The following is a 25,093-nucleotide window of genomic DNA, read 5'->3' on the forward strand; positions in this document are numbered from 1 at the left end:
GCTCACTACATACAGATTATACAGTCACCACTAGGGGGAGCTCACTACATACAGATTATACAGTCACCACTAGGAGGCTCTCACTACATACAGATTATACCACTAGGGGGAGCTCACTACATACAGATTATACAGTCACCACTAGGGGGAGCTCACTACATACAGATTATACAGTCACCACTAGGGGATCTCACTACATACAGATTATACAGTCACCACTAGAGGGAGCTCACTACATACAGATTATACAGTCACCACTAGGAGGAGCTCATTACATACAGATTATACAGTCACCACTAGGAGGAGCTCACTACATACAGATTATACAGTCACCACTAGGGGGAGCTCACTACATACAGATTATACAGTCACCACTAGGGGGAGCTCACTACATTCAGATTATACAGTCACCACTAGGGGGAGCTCACTACATACAGTATATACAGTCACCACTAGGGGGAGCTCACTACATACAGATTATACAGTCACCAGTAGGAGGAGCTCACTACATACAGATTATACGGTCACCACTAGGGGGAGCTCACTACATACAGATTATACAGTCACCACTAGGGGGAGCTCACTACATACAGTATATACAGTCACCACTAGGGGGAGCTCACTACATACAGTATATACAGTCACCACTAGGGGGAGCTCACTACATACAGATTATACAGTCACCAGTAGGAGGAGCTCACTACATACAGATTATACAGTCACCACTAGGGGGCGCTCAGTACATACTGATTATACAGTCACCACTAGGGGGAGCTCACTACATACAGATTATACAGCCACCACTAGGGGGAGCTCACTACATTCAGATTATACAGTCACCACTAGGGGGAGCTCACTACATACAGTATATACAGTCACCACTAGGGGGAGCTCAGTACATACTGATTATACAGTCACCACTAGGGGGAGCTCACTACATACAGATTATACAGCCACCACTAGAGGGAGCTCACTACATTCAGATTATACAGTCACCACTAGGGGGAGCTCACTACATACAGATTATACAGTCACCACTAGGGGGAGCTCACTACATATAGATTATACAGTCACCACTAGGAGGAGCTCACTACATACAGATTATACAGTCACCACTAGGGGGAGCTCACTACATACAGATTATACAGTCACCACTAGGAGGAGCTCACTACATACAGATTATACAGTCACCACTAGGAGGAGCTCACTACATACAGATTATACAGTCACCACTAGGGGGAACTCACTACATGCAGATTATACAGTCACCACTAGGGGGAGCTCACTACATACAGATTATACAGCCACCAGTAGGAGGAGCTCACTACATACAGATTATACGGTCACCACTAGGGGGAGCTCACTACATACAGATTATACAGTCACCGCTAGGAGGAGCTCACTACATACAGTATATACAGTCACCACTAGGGGGAGCTCAGTACATACTGATTATACAGTCACCACTAGGGGGAGCTCACTACATACAGATTATACAGCCACCACTAGGGGGAGCTCACTACATACAGATTATACAGTCACCAGTAGGAGGAGCTCACTACATACAGATTATACAGTCACCACTAGGGGGAGCTCCCTACATACAGATTATACAGTCACCACTAGGAGGAGCTCACTACATACAGATTATACAGTCACCACTAGGAGGAGCTCACTACATACAGATTATACAGTCACCACTAGGGGGAGCTCAGTACATACTGATTATACAGTCACCACTAGGGGGAGCTCACTACATACAGATTATACAGTCACCACTAGGAGGAGCTCACTACATACAGATTATACAGTCACCACTAGGGGGCGCTCAGTACATACTGATTATACAGTCACCACTAGGGGGAGCTCACTACATACAGATTATACAGTCACCACTAGGGGGAGCTCACTACATACAGATTATACAGTCACCACTAGGGGGAGCTCACTACATACAGATTATACAGTCACCACTAGGGGGAGCTCACTACATACAGATTATACAGTCACCACTAGGAGGAGCTCACTACATACAGATTATACAGTCACCACTAGGGGAGCTCACTACATACAGATTATACAGTCTCCACTAGGGGGAGCTCACTACATACAGTATATACAGTCACCACTAGGGGGAGCTCACTACATACAGATTATACAGTCACCACTAGGGGGAGCTCACTACATACAGATTATACAGCCACCACTATGGGGAGCTCCCTGATTATACTTTTCTGGTATAAATCTCAAATTGCCTAATTTCCAAAAATCTAGAGTTTGTGTCACCACAATTTAACCCTCTGTGTGCTGTCATGAGATATCCCTGTCATATGGAGTCCATCATATGATACAACATGGTGATCAGGGGGCACATATATATATACTGTGTGACTCAATATCCTGGAGACTCATTTATTATAACATGACAGTATGGGCAGATGATATATACTGTATATACATCTGCTATATTACGCAGGGGGCGGCAGTGTCATGGCGGTCAGCACACATCACGCCCCTAGACTTATGAGATCACAGACAGACATGTAATTCGGGGCGACTGTTCCCGGGTCACTGGCCATGTGATCTGCGCTGGCAGCTGTAAGGTTGCGGCGGCTCCGCAGGACTCCTCCAGCTTCTGATCAGGGACTGGCCCGGACTTGCCAACTTTTCAAGCAGATTACAGAAACTTCTACAGAACCATCAGATTAACCCCTGAATCACAGAAGAGCGCCCCTCCCCCAACACGCAGTCATTAATATCCACTTGTCTCCAGTGCCCAGATCCTGGGATTGTCCCCAGCCGGGGTCAGGGGGTCTCTCAGTCTATAACAGGGTCCTAGTGCTGTCCACTAATCTAGGAAAGACCGGGCCTGGTCTGCGCCACTCACACAGTCTCCGTATAGTCACACGGGCGCGGACTATGTTCTTGCTGCGGTGTCTTGTCTGGATGTCAGATGAGGCTGGTCATGTGGGTGGAGCTCTTCCTCATCTCCCCCTGACTGGCCCGGCTGAACTGCACCACCTGTGTCAGGACGTTGCCGCCATTGCTCACCGTGGAGTGCTTGTGCTGCCGCAACCAGAAGTATTTCCTCAGGTGATATCTGCGCCACTTTCTCTGGAGCTCAAACTGCACCTGGAGGGGCAAAAACATCCAACACCGCAACATATCGTGACATATTCTCTCACACCCCTGTCCTATCGTGATATATTCTCACACACTCCTGCCCTATCGTGATATATCCTCAAACACCCTGCCCTATCGTGATATATTCTCACACACACCCTGCCCTATCGTGATATATTCTCACACACCCCTGCCCTATCGTGATATATCCTCAAACACCCTGCCCTATCGTGATATATTCTCACACACACCCTGCCCTATCGTGATATATTCTCACACACACCCTGCCCTATCGTGATATATTCTCACACACCCTGCCCTATCGTGATATATCCTCAAACACCCTGCCCTATCGTGATATATTCTCACACACACCCTGCCCTATCGTGATATATTCTCACACACACCCTGCCCTATCGTGATATATTCTCACACACCCCTGCCCTATCGTGATATATCCTCAAACACCCTGCCCTATCGTGATATATTCTCACACACACCCTGCCCTATCGTGATATATTCTCACACACACCCTGCCCTATCGTGATATATTCTCACACACCCTGCCCTATCGTGATATATTCTCACACACACCCTGCCCTATTGCGATATATTCTCATACACCCCATGGCATATCGCAATATATTATCATACACCCTCTGGCCTATCGTGATATATTGTCATACAATGTAAGTTATCACAATTCATCGCTGTACAGAGACTTATCTACACATAGTTACATACTGCAACATATCATGAAATATTCCCATAACAGTGAGGTATCGTGATATACTGACATACACCGTGACACATTGTGCTCCAGTCTGACGATGTGCCGGTACGTTAGTCTCTCGTGTAGGATTACTCACCTCACCATTCAGGAAGCAGTACAGCACCGCGACCACAAAACCCTGCACAGAAGAGCAAACGCTATAAAACCCACCAGATGATGTCCCGAAAATATCCCCCCCCCCCCCTCAAAGATCCCTCATCCCTCCATCAGACCCCTTCATGCACAAATACCTCCCCCATCTAGACTTCATACCCCCCCCATGATGATCCCCTCCAGACCTCAGCCCCCTCCATTAGGGCCCCCCTCCAGACCTCAGCCCCCTCCACTATAGGTGCATACGTGAGGCACTGGCATCCCAATTACATCATGGAAGTCAGATTTGCATATTCTTCCCACATTTTTTATTACATCCTATGGGACATCGAATACTCTAGAGGTGACGCCAACTTGAATCTGAGATCACTTTACTGCACTGCGTTACTATAGTCATGGTGAGACTACTATTCCCAAAATCAAAACTTACTATTTGGATTCATTTATTAATCTTGAACAAACATATCCATATGCCCCTGTGAGGAGGCCGCTCCTATCCGTTATACTATCCATACGTCCCTGTGAGGAGGCCGCTCCTATCCGTTATACTATCCATACGTCCCTGTGAGGAGGCCGCTCCTATCCGTTATACTATCCGTACGTCCCTGTGAGGAGGCCGCTCCTATCCGATATACTATCCATACGTCCCTGTGAGGAGGCCGCTCCTATTCGTTATACTATCCGTACGTCCCTGTGAGGAGGCCGCTCCTATCCGTTATACTATCCATACGTCCCTGTGAGGAGGCCGCTCCTATCCGTTATACTATCCATAGGTCCCTGTGAGGAGGCCGCTCCTATCCGTTATACTATCCATACGTCCCTGTGAGGAGGCCGCTCCTATCCATTATACTATCCATACGTCCCTGTGAGGAGGCCGCTCCTATCCGTTATACTATCCGTACGTCCCTGTGAGGAGGCCGCTCCTATCCGTTATACTATCCATACGTCCCTGTGAGGAGGCCGCTCCTATTCGTTATACTATCCGTACGTCCCTGTGAGGAGGCTGCTCCTATCCGTTATACTATCCGTACGTCCCTGTGAGGAGGCCGCTCCTATCCGTTATACTATCCATAGGTCCTTGTGAGGAGGCCGCTCCTATCCGTTATACTATCCGTACGTCCCTGTGAGGAGGCCGCTCCTATCCGTTATACTATCCGTACGCCCCTGTGAGGAGGCCGCTCCTATCCGTTATACTATCCGTAAGTCCCTGTGAGGAGGCCGCTCCTATCCGATATACTATCCATACGTCCCTGTGAGGAGGCCGCTCCTATCCGTTATACTATCCATACGTCCCTGTGAGGAGGCCGCTCCTATCCGTTATACTATCCATACGTCCCTGTGAGGAGGCCGCTCCTATCCGTTATACTATCCGTACGTCCCTGTGAGGAGGCCGCTCCTATCCGATATACTATCCATACGTCCCTGTGAGGAGGCCGCTCCTATTCGTTATACTATCCGTACGTCCCTGTGAGGAGGCCGCTCCTATCCGTTATACTATCCATACGTCCCTGTGAGGAGGCCGCTCCTATCCGTTATACTATCCATAGGTCCCTGTGAGGAGGCCGCTCCTATCCGTTATACTATCCATACGTCCCTGTGAGGAGGCCGCTCCTATCCATTATACTATCCATACGTCCCTGTGAGGAGGCCGCTCCTATCCGTTATACTATCCGTACGTCCCTGTGAGGAGGCCGCTCCTATCCGTTATACTATCCATACGTCCCTGTGAGGAGGCCGCTCCTATTCGTTATACTATCCGTACGTCCCTGTGAGGAGGCCGCTCCTATCCGTTATACTATCCATACGTCCCTGTGAGGAGGCCGCTCCTATCCGTTATACTATCCGTACGTCCCTGTGAGGAGGCCGCTCCTATCCGTTATACTATCCGTACGTCCCTGTGAGGAGGCCGCTCCTATCCGTTATACTATCCATACGTCCCTGTGAGGAGGCCGCTCCTATTCGTTATACTATCCGTACGTCCCTGTGAGGAGGCCGCTCCTATCCGTTATACTATCCATAGGTCCCTGTGAGGAGGCCGCTCCTATCAGTTATACTATCCGTACGTCCCTGTGAGGAGGCCGCTCCTATCCGTTATACTATCCATAGGTCCCTGTGAGGAGGCCGCTCCTATCCGTTATACTATCCGTACGTCCCTGTGAGGAGGCCGCTCCTATCCGTTATACTATCCATACGTCCCTGTGAGGAGGCCGCTCCTATTCGTTATACTATCCGTACGTCCCTGTGAGGAGGCCGCTCCTATCCGTTATACTATCCATAGGTCCCTGTGAGGAGGCCGCTCCTATCCGTTATACTATCCGTACGTCCCTGTGAGGAGGCCGCTCCTATCCGTTATACTATCCATAGGTCCTTGTGAGGAGGCCGCTCCTATCCGTTATACTATCCGTACGTCCCTGTGAGGAGGCCGCTCCTATCCGTTATACTATCCGTACGCCCCTGTGAGGAGGCCGCTCCTATCCATTATACTATCCGTACGTCCCTGTGAGGAGGCCGCTCCTATCCGTTATACTATCCATAGGTCCTTGTGAGGAGGCCGCTCCTATCCGTTATACTATCCGTACGTCCCTGTGAGGAGGCCGCTCCTATCCGTTATACTATCCATACGTCCCTGTGAGGAGGCCGCTCCTATCCATTATACTATCCATACGTCCCTGTGAGGAGGCCGCTCCTATCCGTTATACTATCCGTACGTCCCTGTGAGGAGGCCGCTCCTATCCGTTATACTATCCGTACGTCCCTGTGAGGAGGCCGCTCCTATCCGATATACTATCCATACGTCCCTGTGAGGAGGCCGCTCCTATCCGTTATACTATCCATATGCCCCTGTGAGGAGGCCGCTCCTATCCGATATACTATCCGTACGTCCCTGTGAGGAGGCCGCTCCTATCCGTTATACTATCCATAGGTCCTTGTGAGGAGGCCGCTCCTATCCATTATACTATCCGTACGTTCCTGTGAGGAGGCCGCTCCTATCCGTTATACTAGCCATACGTCCCTGTGAGGAGGCCGCTCCTATCCGTTATACTAGCCATACGTCCCTGTGAGGAGGCCGCTCCTATCCGTTATACTAGCCATACGTCCCTGTGAGGAGGCCGCTCCTATCCGTTATACTATCCGTACGTCCCTGTGAGGAGGCCGCTCCTATCCGTTATACTAGCCACACGTCCCTGTGAGGAGGCCACTCCTATCCGTTATACTATCCATACGTCCCTGTGAGGAGGCCGCTCCTATCCGTTATACTATCCATAGGTCCCTGTGAGGAGGCCGCTCCTATCCGTTATACTATCCATACGTCCCTGTGAGGAGGCCGCTCCTATCCATTATACTATCCATACGTCCCTGTGAGGAGGCCGCTCCTATCCGTTATACTATCCGTACGTCCCTGTGAGGAGGCCGCTCCTATCCGTTATACTATCCATACGTCCCTGTGAGGAGGCCGCTCCTATTCGTTATACTATCCGTACGTCCCTGTGAGGAGGCCGCTCCTATCCGTTATACTATCCATACGTCCCTGTGAGGAGGCCGCTCCTATCCGTTATACTATCCGTACGTCCCTGTGAGGAGGCCGCTCCTATCCGTTATACTATCCGTACGTCCCTGTGAGGAGGCCGCTCCTATCCGTTATACTATCCGTACGTCCCTGTGAGGAGGCCGCTCCTATTCGTTATACTATCCGTACGTCCCTGTGAGGAGGCCGCTCCTATCCGTTATACTATCCATACGTCCCTGTGAGGAGGCCGCTCCTATTCGTTATACTATCCGTACGTCCCTGTGAGGAGGCCGCTCCTATCCGTTATACTATCCATAGGTCCCTGTGAGGAGGCCGCTCCTATCCGTTATACTATCCGTACGTCCCTGTGAGGAGGCCGCTCCTATCCGTTATACTATCCATAGGTCCCTGTGAGGAGGCCGCTCCTATCCGTTATACTATCCGTACGTCCCTGTGAGGAGGCCGCTCCTATCCGTTATACTATCCATACGTCCCTGTGAGGAGGCCGCTCCTATTCGTTATACTATCCGTACGTCCCTGTGAGGAGGCCGCTCCTATCCGTTATACTATCCATAGGTCCCTGTGAGGAGGCCGCTCCTATCCGTTATACTATCCGTACGTCCCTGTGAGGAGGCCGCTCCTATCCGTTATACTATCCATAGGTCCTTGTGAGGAGGCCGCTCCTATCCGTTATACTATCCGTACGTCCCTGTGAGGAGGCCGCTCCTATCCGTTATACTATCCGTACGCCCCTGTGAGGAGGCCGCTCCTATCCGTTATACTATCCGTACGTCCCTGTGAGGAGGCCGCTCCTATTCGTTATACTATCCGTACGTCCCTGTGAGGAGGCCGCTCCTATCCGTTATACTATCCATAGGTCCCTGTGAGGAGGCCGCTCCTATCCGTTATACTATCCGTACGTCCCTGTGAGGAGGCCGCTCCTATCCGTTATACTATCCATAGGTCCTTGTGAGGAGGCCGCTCCTATCCGTTATACTATCCGTACGTCCCTGTGAGGAGGCCGCTCCTATCCGTTATACTATCCGTACGCCCCTGTGAGGAGGCCGCTCCTATCCATTATACTATCCGTACGTCCCTGTGAGGAGGCCGCTCCTATCCGTTATACTATCCATAGGTCCTTGTGAGGAGGCCGCTCCTATCCGTTATACTATCCGTACGTCCCTGTGAGGAGGCCGCTCCTATCCGTTATACTATCCATACGTCCCTGTGAGGAGGCCGCTCCTATCCATTATACTATCCATACGTCCCTGTGAGGAGGCCGCTCCTATCCGTTATACTATCCGTACGTCCCTGTGAGGAGGCCGCTCCTATCCGTTATACTATCCGTACGTCCCTGTGAGGAGGCCGCTCCTATCCGATATACTATCCATACGTCCCTGTGAGGAGGCCGCTCCTATCCGTTATACTATCCATATGCCCCTGTGAGGAGGCCGCTCCTATCCGATATACTATCCGTACGTCCCTGTGAGGAGGCCGCTCCTATCCGTTATACTATCCATAGGTCCTTGTGAGGAGGCCGCTCCTATCCATTATACTATCCGTACGTTCCTGTGAGGAGGCCGCTCCTATCCGTTATACTAGCCATACGTCCCTGTGAGGAGGCCGCTCCTATCCGTTATACTAGCCATACGTCCCTGTGAGGAGGCCGCTCCTATCCGTTATACTAGCCATACGTCCCTGTGAGGAGGCCGCTCCTATCCGTTATACTATCCGTACGTCCCTGTGAGGAGGCCGCTCCTATCCGTTATACTAGCCACACGTCCCTGTGAGGAGGCCACTCCTATCCGTTATACTATCCATACGTCCCTGTGAGGAGGCCGCTCCTATCCGTTATACTATCCATAGGTCCCTGTGAGGAGGCCGCTCCTATCCGTTATACTATCCATACGTCCCTGTGAGGAGGCCGCTCCTATCCATTATACTATCCATACGTCCCTGTGAGGAGGCCGCTCCTATCCGTTATACTATCCGTACGTCCCTGTGAGGAGGCCGCTCCTATCCGTTATACTATCCATACGTCCCTGTGAGGAGGCCGCTCCTATTCGTTATACTATCCGTACGTCCCTGTGAGGAGGCCGCTCCTATCCGTTATACTATCCATACGTCCCTGTGAGGAGGCCGCTCCTATCCGTTATACTATCCGTACGTCCCTGTGAGGAGGCCGCTCCTATCCGTTATACTATCCGTACGTCCCTGTGAGGAGGCCGCTCCTATCCGTTATACTATCCGTACGTCCCTGTGAGGAGGCCGCTCCTATTCGTTATACTATCCGTACGTCCCTGTGAGGAGGCCGCTCCTATCCGTTATACTATCCATACGTCCCTGTGAGGAGGCCGCTCCTATTCGTTATACTATCCGTACGTCCCTGTGAGGAGGCCGCTCCTATCCGTTATACTATCCATAGGTCCCTGTGAGGAGGCCGCTCCTATCCGTTATACTATCCGTACGTCCCTGTGAGGAGGCCGCTCCTATCCGTTATACTATCCATAGGTCCCTGTGAGGAGGCCGCTCCTATCCGTTATACTATCCGTACGTCCCTGTGAGGAGGCCGCTCCTATCCGTTATACTATCCATACGTCCCTGTGAGGAGGCCGCTCCTATTCGTTATACTATCCGTACGTCCCTGTGAGGAGGCCGCTCCTATCCGTTATACTATCCATAGGTCCCTGTGAGGAGGCCGCTCCTATCCGTTATACTATCCGTACGTCCCTGTGAGGAGGCCGCTCCTATCCGTTATACTATCCATAGGTCCTTGTGAGGAGGCCGCTCCTATCCGTTATACTATCCGTACGTCCCTGTGAGGAGGCCGCTCCTATCCGTTATACTATCCGTACGCCCCTGTGAGGAGGCCGCTCCTATCCGTTATACTATCCGTACGTCCCTGTGAGGAGGCCGCTCCTATCCGATATACTATCCATACGTCCCTGTGAGGAGGCCGCTCCTATCCGTTATACTATCCATATGCCCCTGTGAGGAGGCCGCTCCTATCCGATATACTATCCGTACGTCCCTGTGAGGAGGCCGCTCCTATCCGTTATACTATCCATAGGTCCTTGTGAGGAGGCCGCTCCTATCCATTATACTATCCGTACGTTCCTGTGAGGAGGCCGCTCCTATCCGTTATACTAGCCATACGTCCCTGTGAGGAGGCCGCTCCTATCCGTTATACTAGCCATACGTCCCTGTGAGGAGGCCGCTCCTATCCGTTATACTAGCCATACGTCCCTGTGAGGAGGCCGCTCCTATCCGTTATACTATCCGTACGTCCCTGTGAGGAGGCCGCTCCTATCCGTTATACTATCCATACGTCCCTGTGAGGAGGCCACTCCTATCCGTTATACTATCCATAGGTCCCTGTGAGGAGGCCGCTCCTATCCGTTATACTAGCCATACGTCCCTGTGAGGAGGCCGCTCCTATCCGTTATACTAGCCATACGTCCCTGTGAGGAGGCCGCTCCTATCCGTTATACTAGCCATACGTCCCTGTGAGGAGGCCGCTCCTATCCGTTATACAGTCCTATGAAAAAGTTTGGGCACCCCTATTAATCTTAATCATTTTCAGTTCTAAATATTTTGGTGTTTGCAGCAGCCATTTCAGTTTGATATATCTAATAACTGATGGACACAGTAATATTTCAGGATTGAAATGAGGTTTATTGTACTAACAGAAAATGTGCAATATGCATTACACCAAAATTTGACCGGTGCAAAAGTATGGGCACCTCAACAGAAAAGTGACATTAATATTTAGTAGATCCTCCTTTTGCAAAGATAACAGCCTCTAGTCGCTTCCTGTAGCTTTTAATCAGTTCCTGGATCCTGGATGAAGGGATTTTGGACCATTTCTTTCTACAAAACAATTCAAGTTCAGGTAAGTTTGATGGTCGCCGAACATGGACAGCCCACTCTCAAATGATCTGAAAACAAAGATTGTTCAACATAGTTGTTCAGGGGAAGGATACAAAACGTTGTCTCAGAGATTGAACCTGTCAGTTTCCACTGTGAGGAACATAGTAAGGAAATGGAAGACCACAGGGACAGTTCTTGTTAAGCCCAGAAGTGGCAGGCCAAGAAAAATATCAGAAAGGCAGAGAAGAAGAATAGTGAGAACAGTCAAGGACAATCCACAGACACCTCCAAAGAGCTGCAGCATTATCTTGCTGCAGATGGTATCACTGTGCATCGGTAACAATACAGCGCACTTTGTACAAGGAGAAGCTGTATGGGAGAGTGATGAGAAAGAAGCCGTTTCTGCACGTACGCCACAAACAGAGTCACTGCCTGAGGTATGAAAAAGCACATTTGGACAAGGCAGCTTCATTTTGGATGAAGGTCCTGTGGACTGATGAAACAAAGATTGAGTTGTTTGGTCATACAAAAAGGCGTTATGCATGGCGTCCAAAAAAAACTGCATTCCAAGAAAAACACATGCTACCCACTGTAAGATTTGGTGGAGGTTCCATCATGCTTTGGGGCTGTGTGGCCAATGCCGGCATCGGGAATCTTGTTAAAGTTGAGAGTCGCATGGATTCCACTCAGTATCAGCAGATTCTTGAGAATAATGTTCAAGAATCAGTGACGAAGTTGAAGTTACGCCGGGGATGGATATTTCAGCAAGACAATGATCCAAAACACCGCTCCAAATCCTCAGGCATTCATGCAGAGGAACAATTACAATGTTCTGGAATGGCCATCCCAGTCCCCAGACCTGAATATCATTGAACATCTGTGGGATGATTGGAAGCGGGCTGTCCATGCTCGGCGACCATCTAACTTAACTGAACTTGAATTGTTTGTCCAAAATACCTTTATCCAGGATCCAGGAACTGATTAAAAGCTACAGGAAGCGACTAGAGGCTGTTATCTTTGCAAAAGGAGGATCTACTAAATATTAATGTCACTTTTCTGTTGAGGTGCCCATACTTTTGCACCGGTCAAATTTTGGTTTAATGCATATTGCACATTTTGTGTTAGTACAATAAACCTCATTTCAATCCTGAAATATTACTGTGTCCATCAGTTATTAGATATATCAAACTGAAATGGCTGTTGCAAACACCAAAATATTTAGAACTAAAAATGATTAAGATTAATAGGGGTGCCCAAACTTTTTCATAGGACTGTACTATCCATACGTCCCTGTGAGGAGGCCGCTCCTATCCATTATACTATCCATACGTCCCTGTGAGGAGGCCGCTCCTATCCGTTATACTATCCATACGTCCCTGTGAGGAGGCCGCTCCTATCCGTTATACTATCCGTACGTCCCTGTGAGGAGGCCGCTCCTATCCGTTATACTATCCGTACGTCCCTGTGAGGAGGCCGCTCCTATCCGTTATACTATCCGTACGTCCCTGTGAGGAGGCCGCTCCTATCCGTTATACTATCCGTACGTCCCTGTGAGGAGGCCGCTCCTATCCATTATACTATCCGTACGTCCCTGTGAGGAGGCCGCTCCTATCCGTTATACTATCCGTACGTCCCTGTGAGGCCGCTCCTATCCGTTATACTATCCGTACGTCCCTGTGAGGAGGCCGCTCCTATCCGTTATACTAGCCATACGTCCCTGTGAGGAGGCCGCTCCTATCCGTTATACTATCCATACGTCCCTGTGAGGAGGCCGCTCCTATCCGTTATACTATCCGTACGTCTCTGTGAGGAGGCCGCTCCTATCCGTTATACTATCCTTACGTCCCTGTGAGGAGGCCGCTCCTATCCGTTATACTATCCATAGGTCCTTGTGAGGAGGCCGCTCCTATCTGTTATACTATCCGTATGTTCCTGTGAGGAGGCCGCTCCTATCCGTTATACTATCCGTACGTCCCTGTGAGGAAGCCGCTCCTATCCGTTATACTATCCTTACGTCCCTGTGAGGAGGCCGCTCCTATCCGTTATACTATCCATAGGTCCTTGTGAGGAGGCCGCTCCTATCTGTTATACTATCCATACGTCCCTGTGAGGAGTCCGCTCCTATCCATTATACTATCCATAGGTCCCTGTGAGGAGGCCGCTCCTATCCGTTATACTATCCGTACGTCCCTGTGAGGAGGCCGCTCCTATCCGTTATACTATCCATAGGTCCCTGTGAGGAGGCCGCTCCTATCCGTTATACTATCCATAGGTCCCTGTGAGGAGTCCGCTCCTATCCGTTATACTATCCATAGGTCCCTGTGAGGAGTCCGCTCCTATCCGTTATACTATCCATAGGTCCTTGTGAGGAGGCCGCTCCCATCCGTTATACTATCCATAGGTCCCTGTGAGGAGGCCGCTCCCATCCGTTATACTATCCATAGGTCCCTGTGAGGAGTCCGCTCCTATCCGTTATACTATCCATAGGTCCCTGTGAGGAGGCCGCTCCTATCCGTTATACTATCCATAGGTCCCTGTGAGGAGGCTGCTCCTATCCGTTATACTATCCATAGGTCCCTGTGAGGAGGCTGCTCCTATCCGTTATACTATCCATAGGTCCCTGTGAGGAGGCTGCTCCTATCCGTTATACTATCCATAGGTCCCTGTGAGGAGTCCGCTCCTATCCGTTATACTATCCATAGGTCCCTGTGAGGAGTCCGCTCCTATCCGTTATACTATCCATAGGTCCCTGTGAGGAGTCCGCTCCTATCCGTTATACTATCCATACGTCCCTGTGAGGAGGCCGCTCCTATCCGTTATACTATCCGTATGTTCCTGTGAGGAGGCCGCTCCTATCCGTTATACTATCCGTACGTCCCTGTGAGGAGGCCGCTCCTATCCGTTATACTATCCGTACGTCCCTGTGAGGAGGCCGCTCCTATCCGTTATGCTATCCGTACGTCCCTGTGAGGAGGCCGCTCCTATCCGTTATACTATCCGTATGTTCCTGTGAGGAGGCCGCTCCTATCCGTTATACTATCCGTATGTTCCTGTGAGGAGGCCGCTCCTATCCGTTATACTATCCGTACGTCCCTGTGAGGAGGCCGCTCCTATCCGTTATACTATCCGTACGTCCCTGTGAGGAGGCCGCTCCTATCCGTTATACTATCCATAGGTCCTTGTGAGGAGGCCGCTCCTATCCGTTATACTATCCCTATGTTCCTGTGAGGAGGCCGCTCCTATCCGTTATACTATCCCTATGTTCCTGTGAGGAGGCCGCTCCTATCCGTTATACTATCCGTACGTCCCTGTGAGGAGGCCGCTCCTATCCGTTATACTATCCATACGTCCCTGTGAGGAGGCCGCTCCTATCCGTTATACTATCCCTACGTTCCTGTGAGGAGGCCGCTCCTATCCGTTATACTATCCCTATGTTCCTGTGAGGAGGCCGCTCCTATCCGTTATACTATCCGTATGTCCCTGTGAGGAGGCCGCTCCTATCCGTTATACTATCCATAGGTCCCTGTGAGGAGGCCGCTCCTATCCGTTATACTATCCCTATGTTCCTGTGAGGAGTCCGCTCCTATCCGTTATACTATCCATAGGTCCCTGTGAGGAGGCCGCTCCTATCCGTTATACTATCCATACGTCCCTGTGAGGAGGCCGCTCCTATCCGTTATACTATCCCTATGTTCCTGTGAGGAGGCCGCTCCTATCCGTTATACTATCCGTACGTTCCTGTGAGGAGGCCGCTCCTATCCGTTCCTATCCGTTATACACTCTCTGTAATACTTTATATCATCATATACACAATGTGATCCTCTGGTGATCTGGGTGCGATCCGGGTCACTGCGGTGAAATCCAGATCCCACGAAGAGATCGCGTCTTCAGTGCAGAAAGTTCTTCATTCCCGTGATGAATTTACACAGAGTAGCGGGAATGTTTTCGGCTGCGCTCGTCCGTCGTCAGACTCTACAGAGACTGTGCACACGTGATGAGGTCGTGTGTGTGCGACGTCCATCATAGACTATATACAACGGTATCCATCCCATTCCCGGCACATCATATACATATATCCTTGTCTCTGGTACATTCCCCAGCCCCCTCCATGGGGTACATGAGCCCAAAGCTATAAAACCTGTTCCTCCCCCATAATGATCTCGTGACCCGTACAGCCGGAGCCCTCCATGACCAGGAACGGTATAGAGGTATCAGAAGTTCCCCAAATGTCTCCAAGATGAAGGAATACAAAGAAGAGAGAAAGTATTGGGCGAAAAGGACAAGAAGCCTCCTAGAAGTGCGGCCCTGGAAGGTGAGGAGGGGATGACACCCACTGACCCACCAACGGGTAAGATGGCCGAAGGGTCAAAGACCGAGAGAGCCGAGAAAGCTCCAGACAAAGCGGGAAGAACAGGGGAACTCCGCAGCCAAATGAAGCAGATTGTAGAGAAGGTCAGTAAGGAGCAATGAGCTGCTGCAGGTCTGTATGTATGACTGATGGTTATGGGGGTCCCCCACCCCGAGGGGACCCCCATAACCATCAGTCATACATACAGACCTGCAGCAGCTCATTGCTCCTTACTGACCTTCTCTACAATCTGCTTCATTTGGCTGCGGAGTTCCCCTGTTCTTCCCGCTTTGTCTGGAGCTTTCTCGGCTCTCTCGGTCTTTGACCCTTCGGCCATCTTACCCGTTGGTGGGTCAGTGGGTGTCATCCCCTCCTCACCTTCCAGGGCCGCACTTCTAGGAGGCTTCTTGTCCTTTTCGCCCAATACTTTCTCTCTTCTTTGTATTCCTTCATCTTGGAGACATTTGGGGAACTTCTGATACCTCTATACCGTTCCTGGTCATGGAGGGCTCCAGCTGTACGGGTCACGAGATCATTATGGGGGAGGAACAGGTTTTATAGCTTTGGGCTCATGTACCCCATGGAGGGGGCTGGGGAATGTACCAGAGACAAGGATATATGTATATGATGTGCCGGGAATGGGATGGATACCATTGTATATAGTCTATGATGGACGTCGCACACACACGACCTCATCACGCGCGCACAGTCTCTGTAGAGTCTGACGACGGACGAGCGCAGCCGAAAACATTCCCGCTACTCTGTGTAAATTCATCACGGGAATGAAGAACTTTCTGCACTGAAGACGCGATCTCTTCGTGGGATCTGGATTTCACCGCAGTGACCCGGATCGGGGCCCTACCCCACCTGATACAAGCCAGGGCCCCGCCACACCTCTTATAGATGGCTGCCATCACCTGGAAAGAGCCAAGTGCCAGCTCAAAGGCCAAGCGGATCTCCACCGTGCCGCTGCTCACATCCTCCGGGAAGAAGGCGAAGATGATGTAATGGACGCCGAAGAGCGGGATGAGAAGGAGGGTAGATCTGGCCAATCTCCTGCAGAGACCACACATGATACATGAGTGCGACAGGGGCCCCTGATCCCGAGGGCCCCACTAACACTCCACTCACTGAGAGCAGCACGGGGCCAGTAGGAGTCAGGGGCATCAGCAGTAAGACTGCCCCACACTTCTACCTGATGACATCACTACGGAGAGGGAGGGGCAACAGCAATAAGACTGCCCTGCACTTCTACCTGATGACATCACTACAGAGAGGGAGGGGCATCATCTATAGGACTGCCCTGCACTTCTACCTGATGACATCACTACGGAGAGGGAGGAGCATCAGCAGTAAGACTGCCCCGCACTTCTACCATATGACATCACTACGGAGAGGGAGGGGCATCATCTATAGGACTGCCCTGCACTTCTACCTGATGACATCACTACGGAGAGGGAGGGGCATCAGCAGTAAGACTGCCCCGCACTTCTACCATATGACATCACTACGGAGAGGGAGGGGCAACAGCAATAAGACTGCCCTGCACTTCTACCTGATGACATCACTACGGAGAGGGAGGGGCATCAGCAGTAAGACTGCCCCGCACTTCTACCTGATGACATCACTACGGAGAGGGAGGAGCAACAGCAATAAGACTGCCCTGCACTTCTACCTGATGACATCACTACGGAGAGGGAGGGGCATCAGCAGTAAGACTGCCCCGCACTTCTACCTGATGACATCACTACGGAGAGGGAGGGGCAACAGCAATAAGACTGCCCTGCACTTCTACCTGATGACATCACTACGGAGAGGGAGGGGCAACAGCAATAAGACTGCCCTGCACTTCTACCTGATGACATCACTACGGAGAGGGAGGGGCAACAGCAATAAGACTGCCCTGCACTTCTACCTGATGACATCACTACGGAGAGGGAGGGGCAACAGCAATAAGACTGCCCTGCACTTCTACCTGATGACATCACTACGGAGAGGGAGGGGCAACAGCAATAAGACTGCCCTGCACTTCTACCTGATGACGTCATTACGGAGAGGGAGGGGCATCAGCAGTAAGACTGTCCTGCACTTCTACCTGATGACATCACTACGGAGAGGGAGGGGCATCAGCAGTAAGACTGCCCTGCACTTCTACCTGATGACATCACTACGGAGAGGGAGGGGCATCAGCAGTAAGACTGCCCTGCACTTCTACCTGATGACATCACTACGGAGAGGGAGGGGCATCAGCAGTAAGACTGCCCTGCACTTCTACCTGATGACATCACTATGCAGAGGGAGGGGCATCACCTATAGGACTGCCCTGCACTTCTACCTGATGACATCACTACGGAGAGGGAGGGGCATCAGCAGTAAGACTGCCCCGCACTTCTACCTGATGACATCACTACGGAGAGGGAGGGGCATCATCTATAGGACTGCCCTGCACTTCTACCTGATGACATCACTACGGAGAGGGAGGGGCATCAGCAGTAAGACTGCCCTGCACTTCTACCTGATGACATCACTATGCAGAGGGAGGGGCATCAGCAGTAAGACTGCCCTGCACTTCTACCTGATGACATCACTACGGAGAGGAAGGGGCATCAGCAGTAAGACTGCCCTGCACTTCTACCTGATGACATCACTATGCAGAGGGAGGGGCATCACCTATAGGACTGCCCTGCACTTCTACCTGATGACATCACTACGGAGAGGGAGGGGCATCAGCAGTAAGACTGCCCCGTACTTCTACCTGATGACATCACTACGGAGAGGGAGGGGCAACAGCAATAAGACTGCCCTGCACTTCTACCTGATGACATCACTACAGAGAGGGAGGGGCAACAGCAATAAGACTGCCCTGCACTTCTACCTGATGACATCACTACAGAGAGGGAGAGGCATCAGCAGTAAGACTGCCCTGCACTTCTACCTGATGACATCACTAAGGAGAGGGAGGGGCATCATCTATAGGACTGCCCTGCACTTCTACCTGATGACATCACTACGGAGAGGGAGGGGCATCAGCAGTAAGACTGCCCTGCACTTCTACCTGATGACATCACTATGCAGAGGGAGGGGCATCACCTATAGGACTGCCCTGCACTTCTACCTGATGACATCACTATGCAGAGGGAGGGGCATCACCTATAGGACTGCCCTGCACTTCTACCTGATGACATCACTACGGAGAGGGAGGGGCATCAGCAGTAAGACTGCCCCGCACTTCTACCTGATGACATCACTACGGAGAGGGAGGGGCATCAGCAGTAAGACTGCCCCGCACTTCTACCTGATGACATCACTACGGAGAGGGAGGGGCAACAGCAATAAGACTGCCCCGCACTTCTACCTGATGACATCACTAAGGAGAGGGAGGGGCATCATCTATAGGACTGCCCTGCACTTCTACCTGATGACATCACTACGGAGAGGGAGGGGCATCAGCAGTAAGACTGCCCTGCACTTCCACCTGATGACATCACTACGGAGAGGGAGGGGCATCATCTATAGGACTGCCCTGCACTTCTACCTGATGACATCACTACGGAGAGGGAGGAGCATCAGCAGTAAGACTGCCCTGCACTTCTACCTGATGACATCACTACGGAGAGGGAGGGGCATCAGCAGTAAGACTGCCCCGCACTTCTACCTGATGACATCACTGCGGAGAGGGAGGGGCATCAGCAGTAAGACTGCCCTGCACTTCTACCTGATGACATCACTGGGCAGAGGGAGGAGCATCAGCAGTAAGACTGCCCTGCACTTCTACCTGATGACATCACTATGGAGAGGGAGGGGCATCAGCAGTAAGACTGCCCCGCACTTCTACCTGATGACGTCACTACGGAGAGGGAGGGGCATCAGCAGTAAGACTGCCCCGCACTTCTACCTGATGACATCACTACGGAGAGGGAGGGGCATCAGCAGTAAGACTGCCCCGCACTTCTACCTGATGACATCACTACGCAGAGGGAGGGGCATCAGCAGTAAGACTGCCCTGCACTTCTACCTGATGACATCACTATGCAGAGGGAGGGGCATCACCTATAGGACTGCCCTGCACTTCTACCTGATGACATCACTACGGAGAGGGAGGGGCATCATCTATAGGACTGCCCTGCACTTTTACCTGATGACATCACTATGCAGAGGGAGGGGCATCACCTATAGGACTGCCCTGCACTTCTACCTGATGACATCACTACGGAGAGGGAGGGGCATCAGCAGTAAGACTGCCCTGCACTTCTACCTGATGACATCACTACAGAGAGGGAGGGGCATCAGCAGTAAGACTGCCCCGCACTTCTACCTGATGACATCACTACGGAGAGGGAGGGGCATCATCTATAGGACTGCCCTGCACTTCTACCTGATGACATCACTAAGGAGAGGGAGGGGCATCATCTATAGGACTGCCCTGCACTTCTACCTGATGACATCACTACGGAGAGGGAGGGGCATCACCTATAGGACTGCCCTGCACTTCTACCTGATGACATCACTACGGAGAGGGAGGGGCATCATCTATAGGACTGCCCTGCACTTTTACCTGATGACATCACTATGCAGAGGGAGGGGCATCACCTATAGGACTGCCCTGCACTTCTACCTGATGACATCACTACGGAGAGGGAGGGGCATCAGCAGTAAGACTGCCCTGCACTTCTACCTGATGACATCACTACAGAGAGGGAGGGGCATCAGCAGTAAGACTGCCCCGCACTTCTACCTGATGACATCACTACGGAGAGGGAGGGGCATCATCTATAGGACTGCCCTGCACTTCTACCTGATGACATCACTAAGGAGAGGGAGGGGCATCATCTATAGGACTGCCCTGCACTTCTACCTGATGACATCACTACGGAGAGGGAGGGGCATCACCTATAGGACTGCCCTGCACTTCTACCTGATGACATCACTACGGAGAGGGAGGGGCATCATCTATAGGACTGCCCTGCACTTTTACCTGATGACATCACTATGCAGAGGGAGGGGCATCACCTATAGGACTGCCCTGCACTTCTACCTGATGACATCACTACGGAGAGGGAGGGGCATCAGCAGTAAGACTGCCCTGCACTTCTACCTGATGACATCACTACAGAGAGGGAGGGGCATCAGCAGTAAGACTGCCCCGCACTTCTACCTGATGACATCACTACGGAGAGGGAGGGGCATCATCTATAGGACTGCCCTGCACTTCTACCTGATGACATCACTAAGGAGAGGGAGGGGCATCATCTATAGGACTGCCCTGCACTTCTACCTGATGACATCACTACGGAGAGGGAGGGGCATCACCTATAGGACTGCCCTGCACTTCTACCTGATGACATCACTACGGAGAGGGAGGGGCATCACCTATAGGACTGCCCTGCACTTCTACCTGATGACATCACTATGGAGCAGGACAGGGTCATATTGATAATTAAGCTTATAAGAAGATGCAGTAGTGCAGCCTCCAGCTGAGGCCCTAATACCTGGGACGAGGACCCCTCACCCCACTCACTTGTACTGGTTGAAGTCGTTTCCCCAGACGTCCGATGTCCGGAGCTTCTTCATCAGAATCCGGATGATTCTCACAAACAGAATGAAGTTTATCTGGAAGAGGCAGAAATAGGGTCAGGGCAGGACACAACTCCCGAGGCCTCCCCTTCCCCAAGGGACAGCGGCCACAGCCCCAGAATTACCCCCAGGATAGCAACCTGTAGTCCCAGACCACTCTACCCCCTAGGTAAGCACACTGCAGCCCCAGATTCACCCTGAGGACACCTCCCCGCGGGCCCATACCCCCCCGAGGACACCTCCCCGCGGGGCCCATACCCCCCGAGGGACACCTCCCCCGCCGGCCCCATACCCCCGAGGACACCTCCCCGCCGGCCCATACCCCCCCGAGGGACACCTCCCCGCGGGCCCATACCCCCCCGAGGGACACCTCCCCCGCCGGCCCATACCCCCCGAGGACACCTCCCCCGCCGGCCCATACCCCCCGAGGACACCTCCCCGCCGGCCCATACCCCCCGAGGACACCTCCCCGCCGGCCCATACCCCCCGAGGACACCTCCCCGCCGGCCCATACCCCCCCGAGGACACCTCCCCGCCGGCCCATACCCCCCCGAGGACACCTCCCCCGCCGGCCCATACCCCCCGAGGGACACCTCCCCGCCGGCCCATACCCCCCCGAGGACACCTCCCCGCCGGCCCCATACCCCCCGAGGACACCTCCCCGCCGGCCCATACCCCCCCGAGGACACCTCCCCGCCGGCCCATACCCCCCGAGGGACACCTCCCCGCCGGCCCATACCCCCCGAGGACACCTCCCCGCCGGCCCATACCCCCCGAGGACACCTCCCCCGCCGGCCCCATACCCCCCCGAGGGACACCTCCCCGCCGGCCCATACCCCCCCGAGGGACACCTCCCCGCCGGCCCATACCCCCCGAGGGACACCTCCCCGCCGGCCCATACCCCCCGAGGACACCTCCCCGCCGGCCCATACCCCCCCGAGGGACACCTCCCCGCCGGCCCATACCCCCCGAGGACACCTCCCCGCCGGCCCATACCCCCCCGAGGACACCTCCCCGCCGGGCCCATACCCCCCGAGGACACCTCCCCCGCCGGCCCCATACCCCCCGAGGACACCTCCCCGCCGGCCCATACCCCCCGAGGACACCTCCCCCGCCGGCCCATACCCCCCGAGGGACACCTCCCCGCCGGCCCATACCCCCCGAGGACACCTCCCCGCCGGCCCATACCCCCCGAGGACACCTCCCCGCCGGCCCATACCCCCCGAGGACACCTCCCCCGCCGGGCCCATACCCCCCCGAGGACACCTCCCCGCCGGCCCATACCCCCCGAGGGACACCTCCCCCGCCGGCCCATACCCCCCGAGGGACACCTCCCCGCCGGCCCATACCCCCCGAGGACACCTCCCCCGCCGGCCCATACCCCCCCGAGGGACACCTCCCCGCCGGCCCCATACCCCCCCGAGGACACCTCCCCGCCGGCCCATACCCCCCCGAGGGACACCTCCCCGCCGGCCCATACCCCCCGAGGACACCTCCCCGCCGGCCCATACCCCCCGAGGACACCTCCCCCGCCGGCCCATACCCCCCGAGGGACACCTCCCCGCCGGCCCATACCCCCCGAGGACACCTCCCCGCCGGGCCCCATACCCCCCGAGGACACCTCCCCGCCGGGCCCATACCCCCCGAGGACACCTCCCCGCCGGCCCCATACCCCCCGAGGGACACCTCCCCGCCGGCCCATACCCCCCGAGGACACCTCCCCGCCGGCCCATACCCCCCGAGGACACCTCCCCCGCCGGCCCATACCCCCCGAGGGACACCTCCCCGCCGGCCCATACCCCCCGAGGACACCTCCCCGCCGGCCCATACCCCCCCGAGGACACCTCCCCGCCGGCCCCATACCCCCCGAGGACACCTCCCCGCCGGCCCATACCCCCCGAGGACACCTCCCCCGCCGGCCCATACCCCCCCGAGGACACCTCCCCGCCGGCCCATACCCCCCGAGGACACCTCCCCGCCGGCCCCATACCCCCCCGAGGGACACCTCCCCGCCGGCCCATACCCCCCGAGGACACCTCCCCGCCGGCCCATACCCCCCGAGGGACACCTCCCCGCCGGCCCATACCCCCCGAGGGACACCTCCCCGCCGGCCCATACCCCCCGAGGACACCTCCCCCGCCGGCCCATACCCCCCGAGGACACCTCCCCGCCGGCCCATACCCCCCGAGGACACCTCCCCGCCGGCCCATACCCCCCCGAGGACACCTCCCCGCCGGCCCATACCCCCCCGAGGACACCTCCCCGCCGGCCCATACCCCCCGAGGACACCTCCCCGCCGGCCCATACCCCCCGAGGACACCTCCCTGCAGGCTCATACCCCCTGAGGACATCTCCCTGCAGGCCCATCCTCCCCAGGACACCTCCGTGCAGGCCAATACCCCCTGAGGACACCTCCCCGCAGGCCCATACCCCCCGAGGACACCTCCCCGCAGGCCCATACCCCCTGAGGACACCTCCCTGCAGACCTGCCCCCTGTAGGGTGACGGATGGGACAAATGCAGCTGAAGAGACCTAGAAAAAAATATTCTGCCCCCCGCAATAGTGCCCCGGGGGGAATATCTGGTTGTAGATTTGTAATTTTTTACTGAATTGAAGATAACAGTGCGAGCCATCGGGGAGAGTCAGATTGTCTTGTATGAAGTAGAGGAGCAGCTGTCTCTATATGTGTATATATATGTGTATATATAGGGGGCCTGATACCTTATAATATATACACTATATAGCAGTATACGGGTTACCCGGCATCACTTACAAATATGGACAGAATGACGGGCCCTCGGATTATCCACCACACGCTGGCGTTAGAGTTTATGTTCCAGCAGCTAAAAGAGAAACAGAAACTGATGTCAGGTCACATGACCAAGGTGGAGCCTGAGGCTGCACTACTGAGGCTGCACTACTGGGGGCTGCACTACTGAGGCTGCACTACTGGGGGCTGCACTACTGAGGCTGCACTACTGGGGGCTGCACTACTGGGGGCTGCACTACTGGGGGCTGCACTACTGGGGGCTGCACTACTGGGGGCTGCACTACTGGGGGCTGCACTACTGGGGGCTGCACTACTGAGGCTGCACTACTGAGGCTGCACTACTGGGGGCTGCACTACTGAGGCTGCACTACTGGGGCTGCACTACTGGGGGCTGCACTACTGGGGGCTGCACTACTGGGGGCTGCACTACTGAGGCTGCACTACTGGGGGCTGCACTACTGGGGGCTGCACTACTGAGGCTGCACTACTGGGGGCTGCACTACTGAGGCTGCACTACTGGGGCTGCACTACTGGGGGCTGCACTACTGAGGCTGCACTACTGGGGGCTGCACTACTGAGGCTGCACTACTGGGGGCTGCACTACTGGGGGCTGCACTACTGGGGCTGCACTACTGGGGGCTGCACTACTGGGGGCTGCACTACTGGGGGCTGCACTACTGGGGCTGCACCACTGAGGCTGCACTACTGGGGGCTGCACTACTGGGGGCTGCACCACTGAGGCTGCACTACTGGGGCTGCACTACTGAGGCTGCACTACTGGGGGCTGCACTACTGAGGCTGCACTACTGGGGGCTGCACTACTGGGGCTGCACTACTGAGGCTGCACTACTGGGGGCTGCACTACTGGGGGCTGCACTACTGGGGCTGCACTACTGAGGCTGCACTACTGGGGGCTGCACTACTGGGGCATCGTCACCCTCTGCTCTGTACACTGCTGTGGTGTCATAGAGATACACATAGACAGTACAGCCGCCTGGTCAGGAGGAGGAGCCG

The 25,093-nt window shown here is 54.0% G+C and overlaps 1 protein-coding gene across 1 annotated transcript in view; it reads right to left on the minus strand.

Moving 5' to 3' along the window:
• Positions 1 to 2,492: 2,492 nt before the first annotated feature.
• LOC142187860 (secretin receptor-like) overlaps positions 2,493 to 25,093 on the minus strand; it is a 52,113-nt gene continuing 29,512 nt past the window's right edge. The window contains exons 9-13 of the mRNA XM_075261669.1: positions 24,083 to 24,152; positions 21,254 to 21,345; positions 16,653 to 16,791; positions 3,993 to 4,034; positions 2,493 to 3,132 (exon numbers count right to left, since the gene is read on the minus strand). Of these exons, the coding sequence (XP_075117770.1) occupies positions 2,950 to 3,132; positions 3,993 to 4,034; positions 16,653 to 16,791; positions 21,254 to 21,345; positions 24,083 to 24,152 (526 nt within the window). The 3' untranslated portion in view covers positions 2,493 to 2,949. The remainder of the gene's footprint in view (positions 3,133 to 3,992; positions 4,035 to 16,652; positions 16,792 to 21,253; positions 21,346 to 24,082; positions 24,153 to 25,093) is intronic.

This window comes from Leptodactylus fuscus, unplaced genomic scaffold (genome assembly GCF_031893055.1).
Source record: "Leptodactylus fuscus isolate aLepFus1 unplaced genomic scaffold, aLepFus1.hap2 HAP2_SCAFFOLD_258, whole genome shotgun sequence".
NCBI lineage: Eukaryota > Metazoa > Chordata > Amphibia > Anura > Leptodactylidae > Leptodactylus > Leptodactylus fuscus.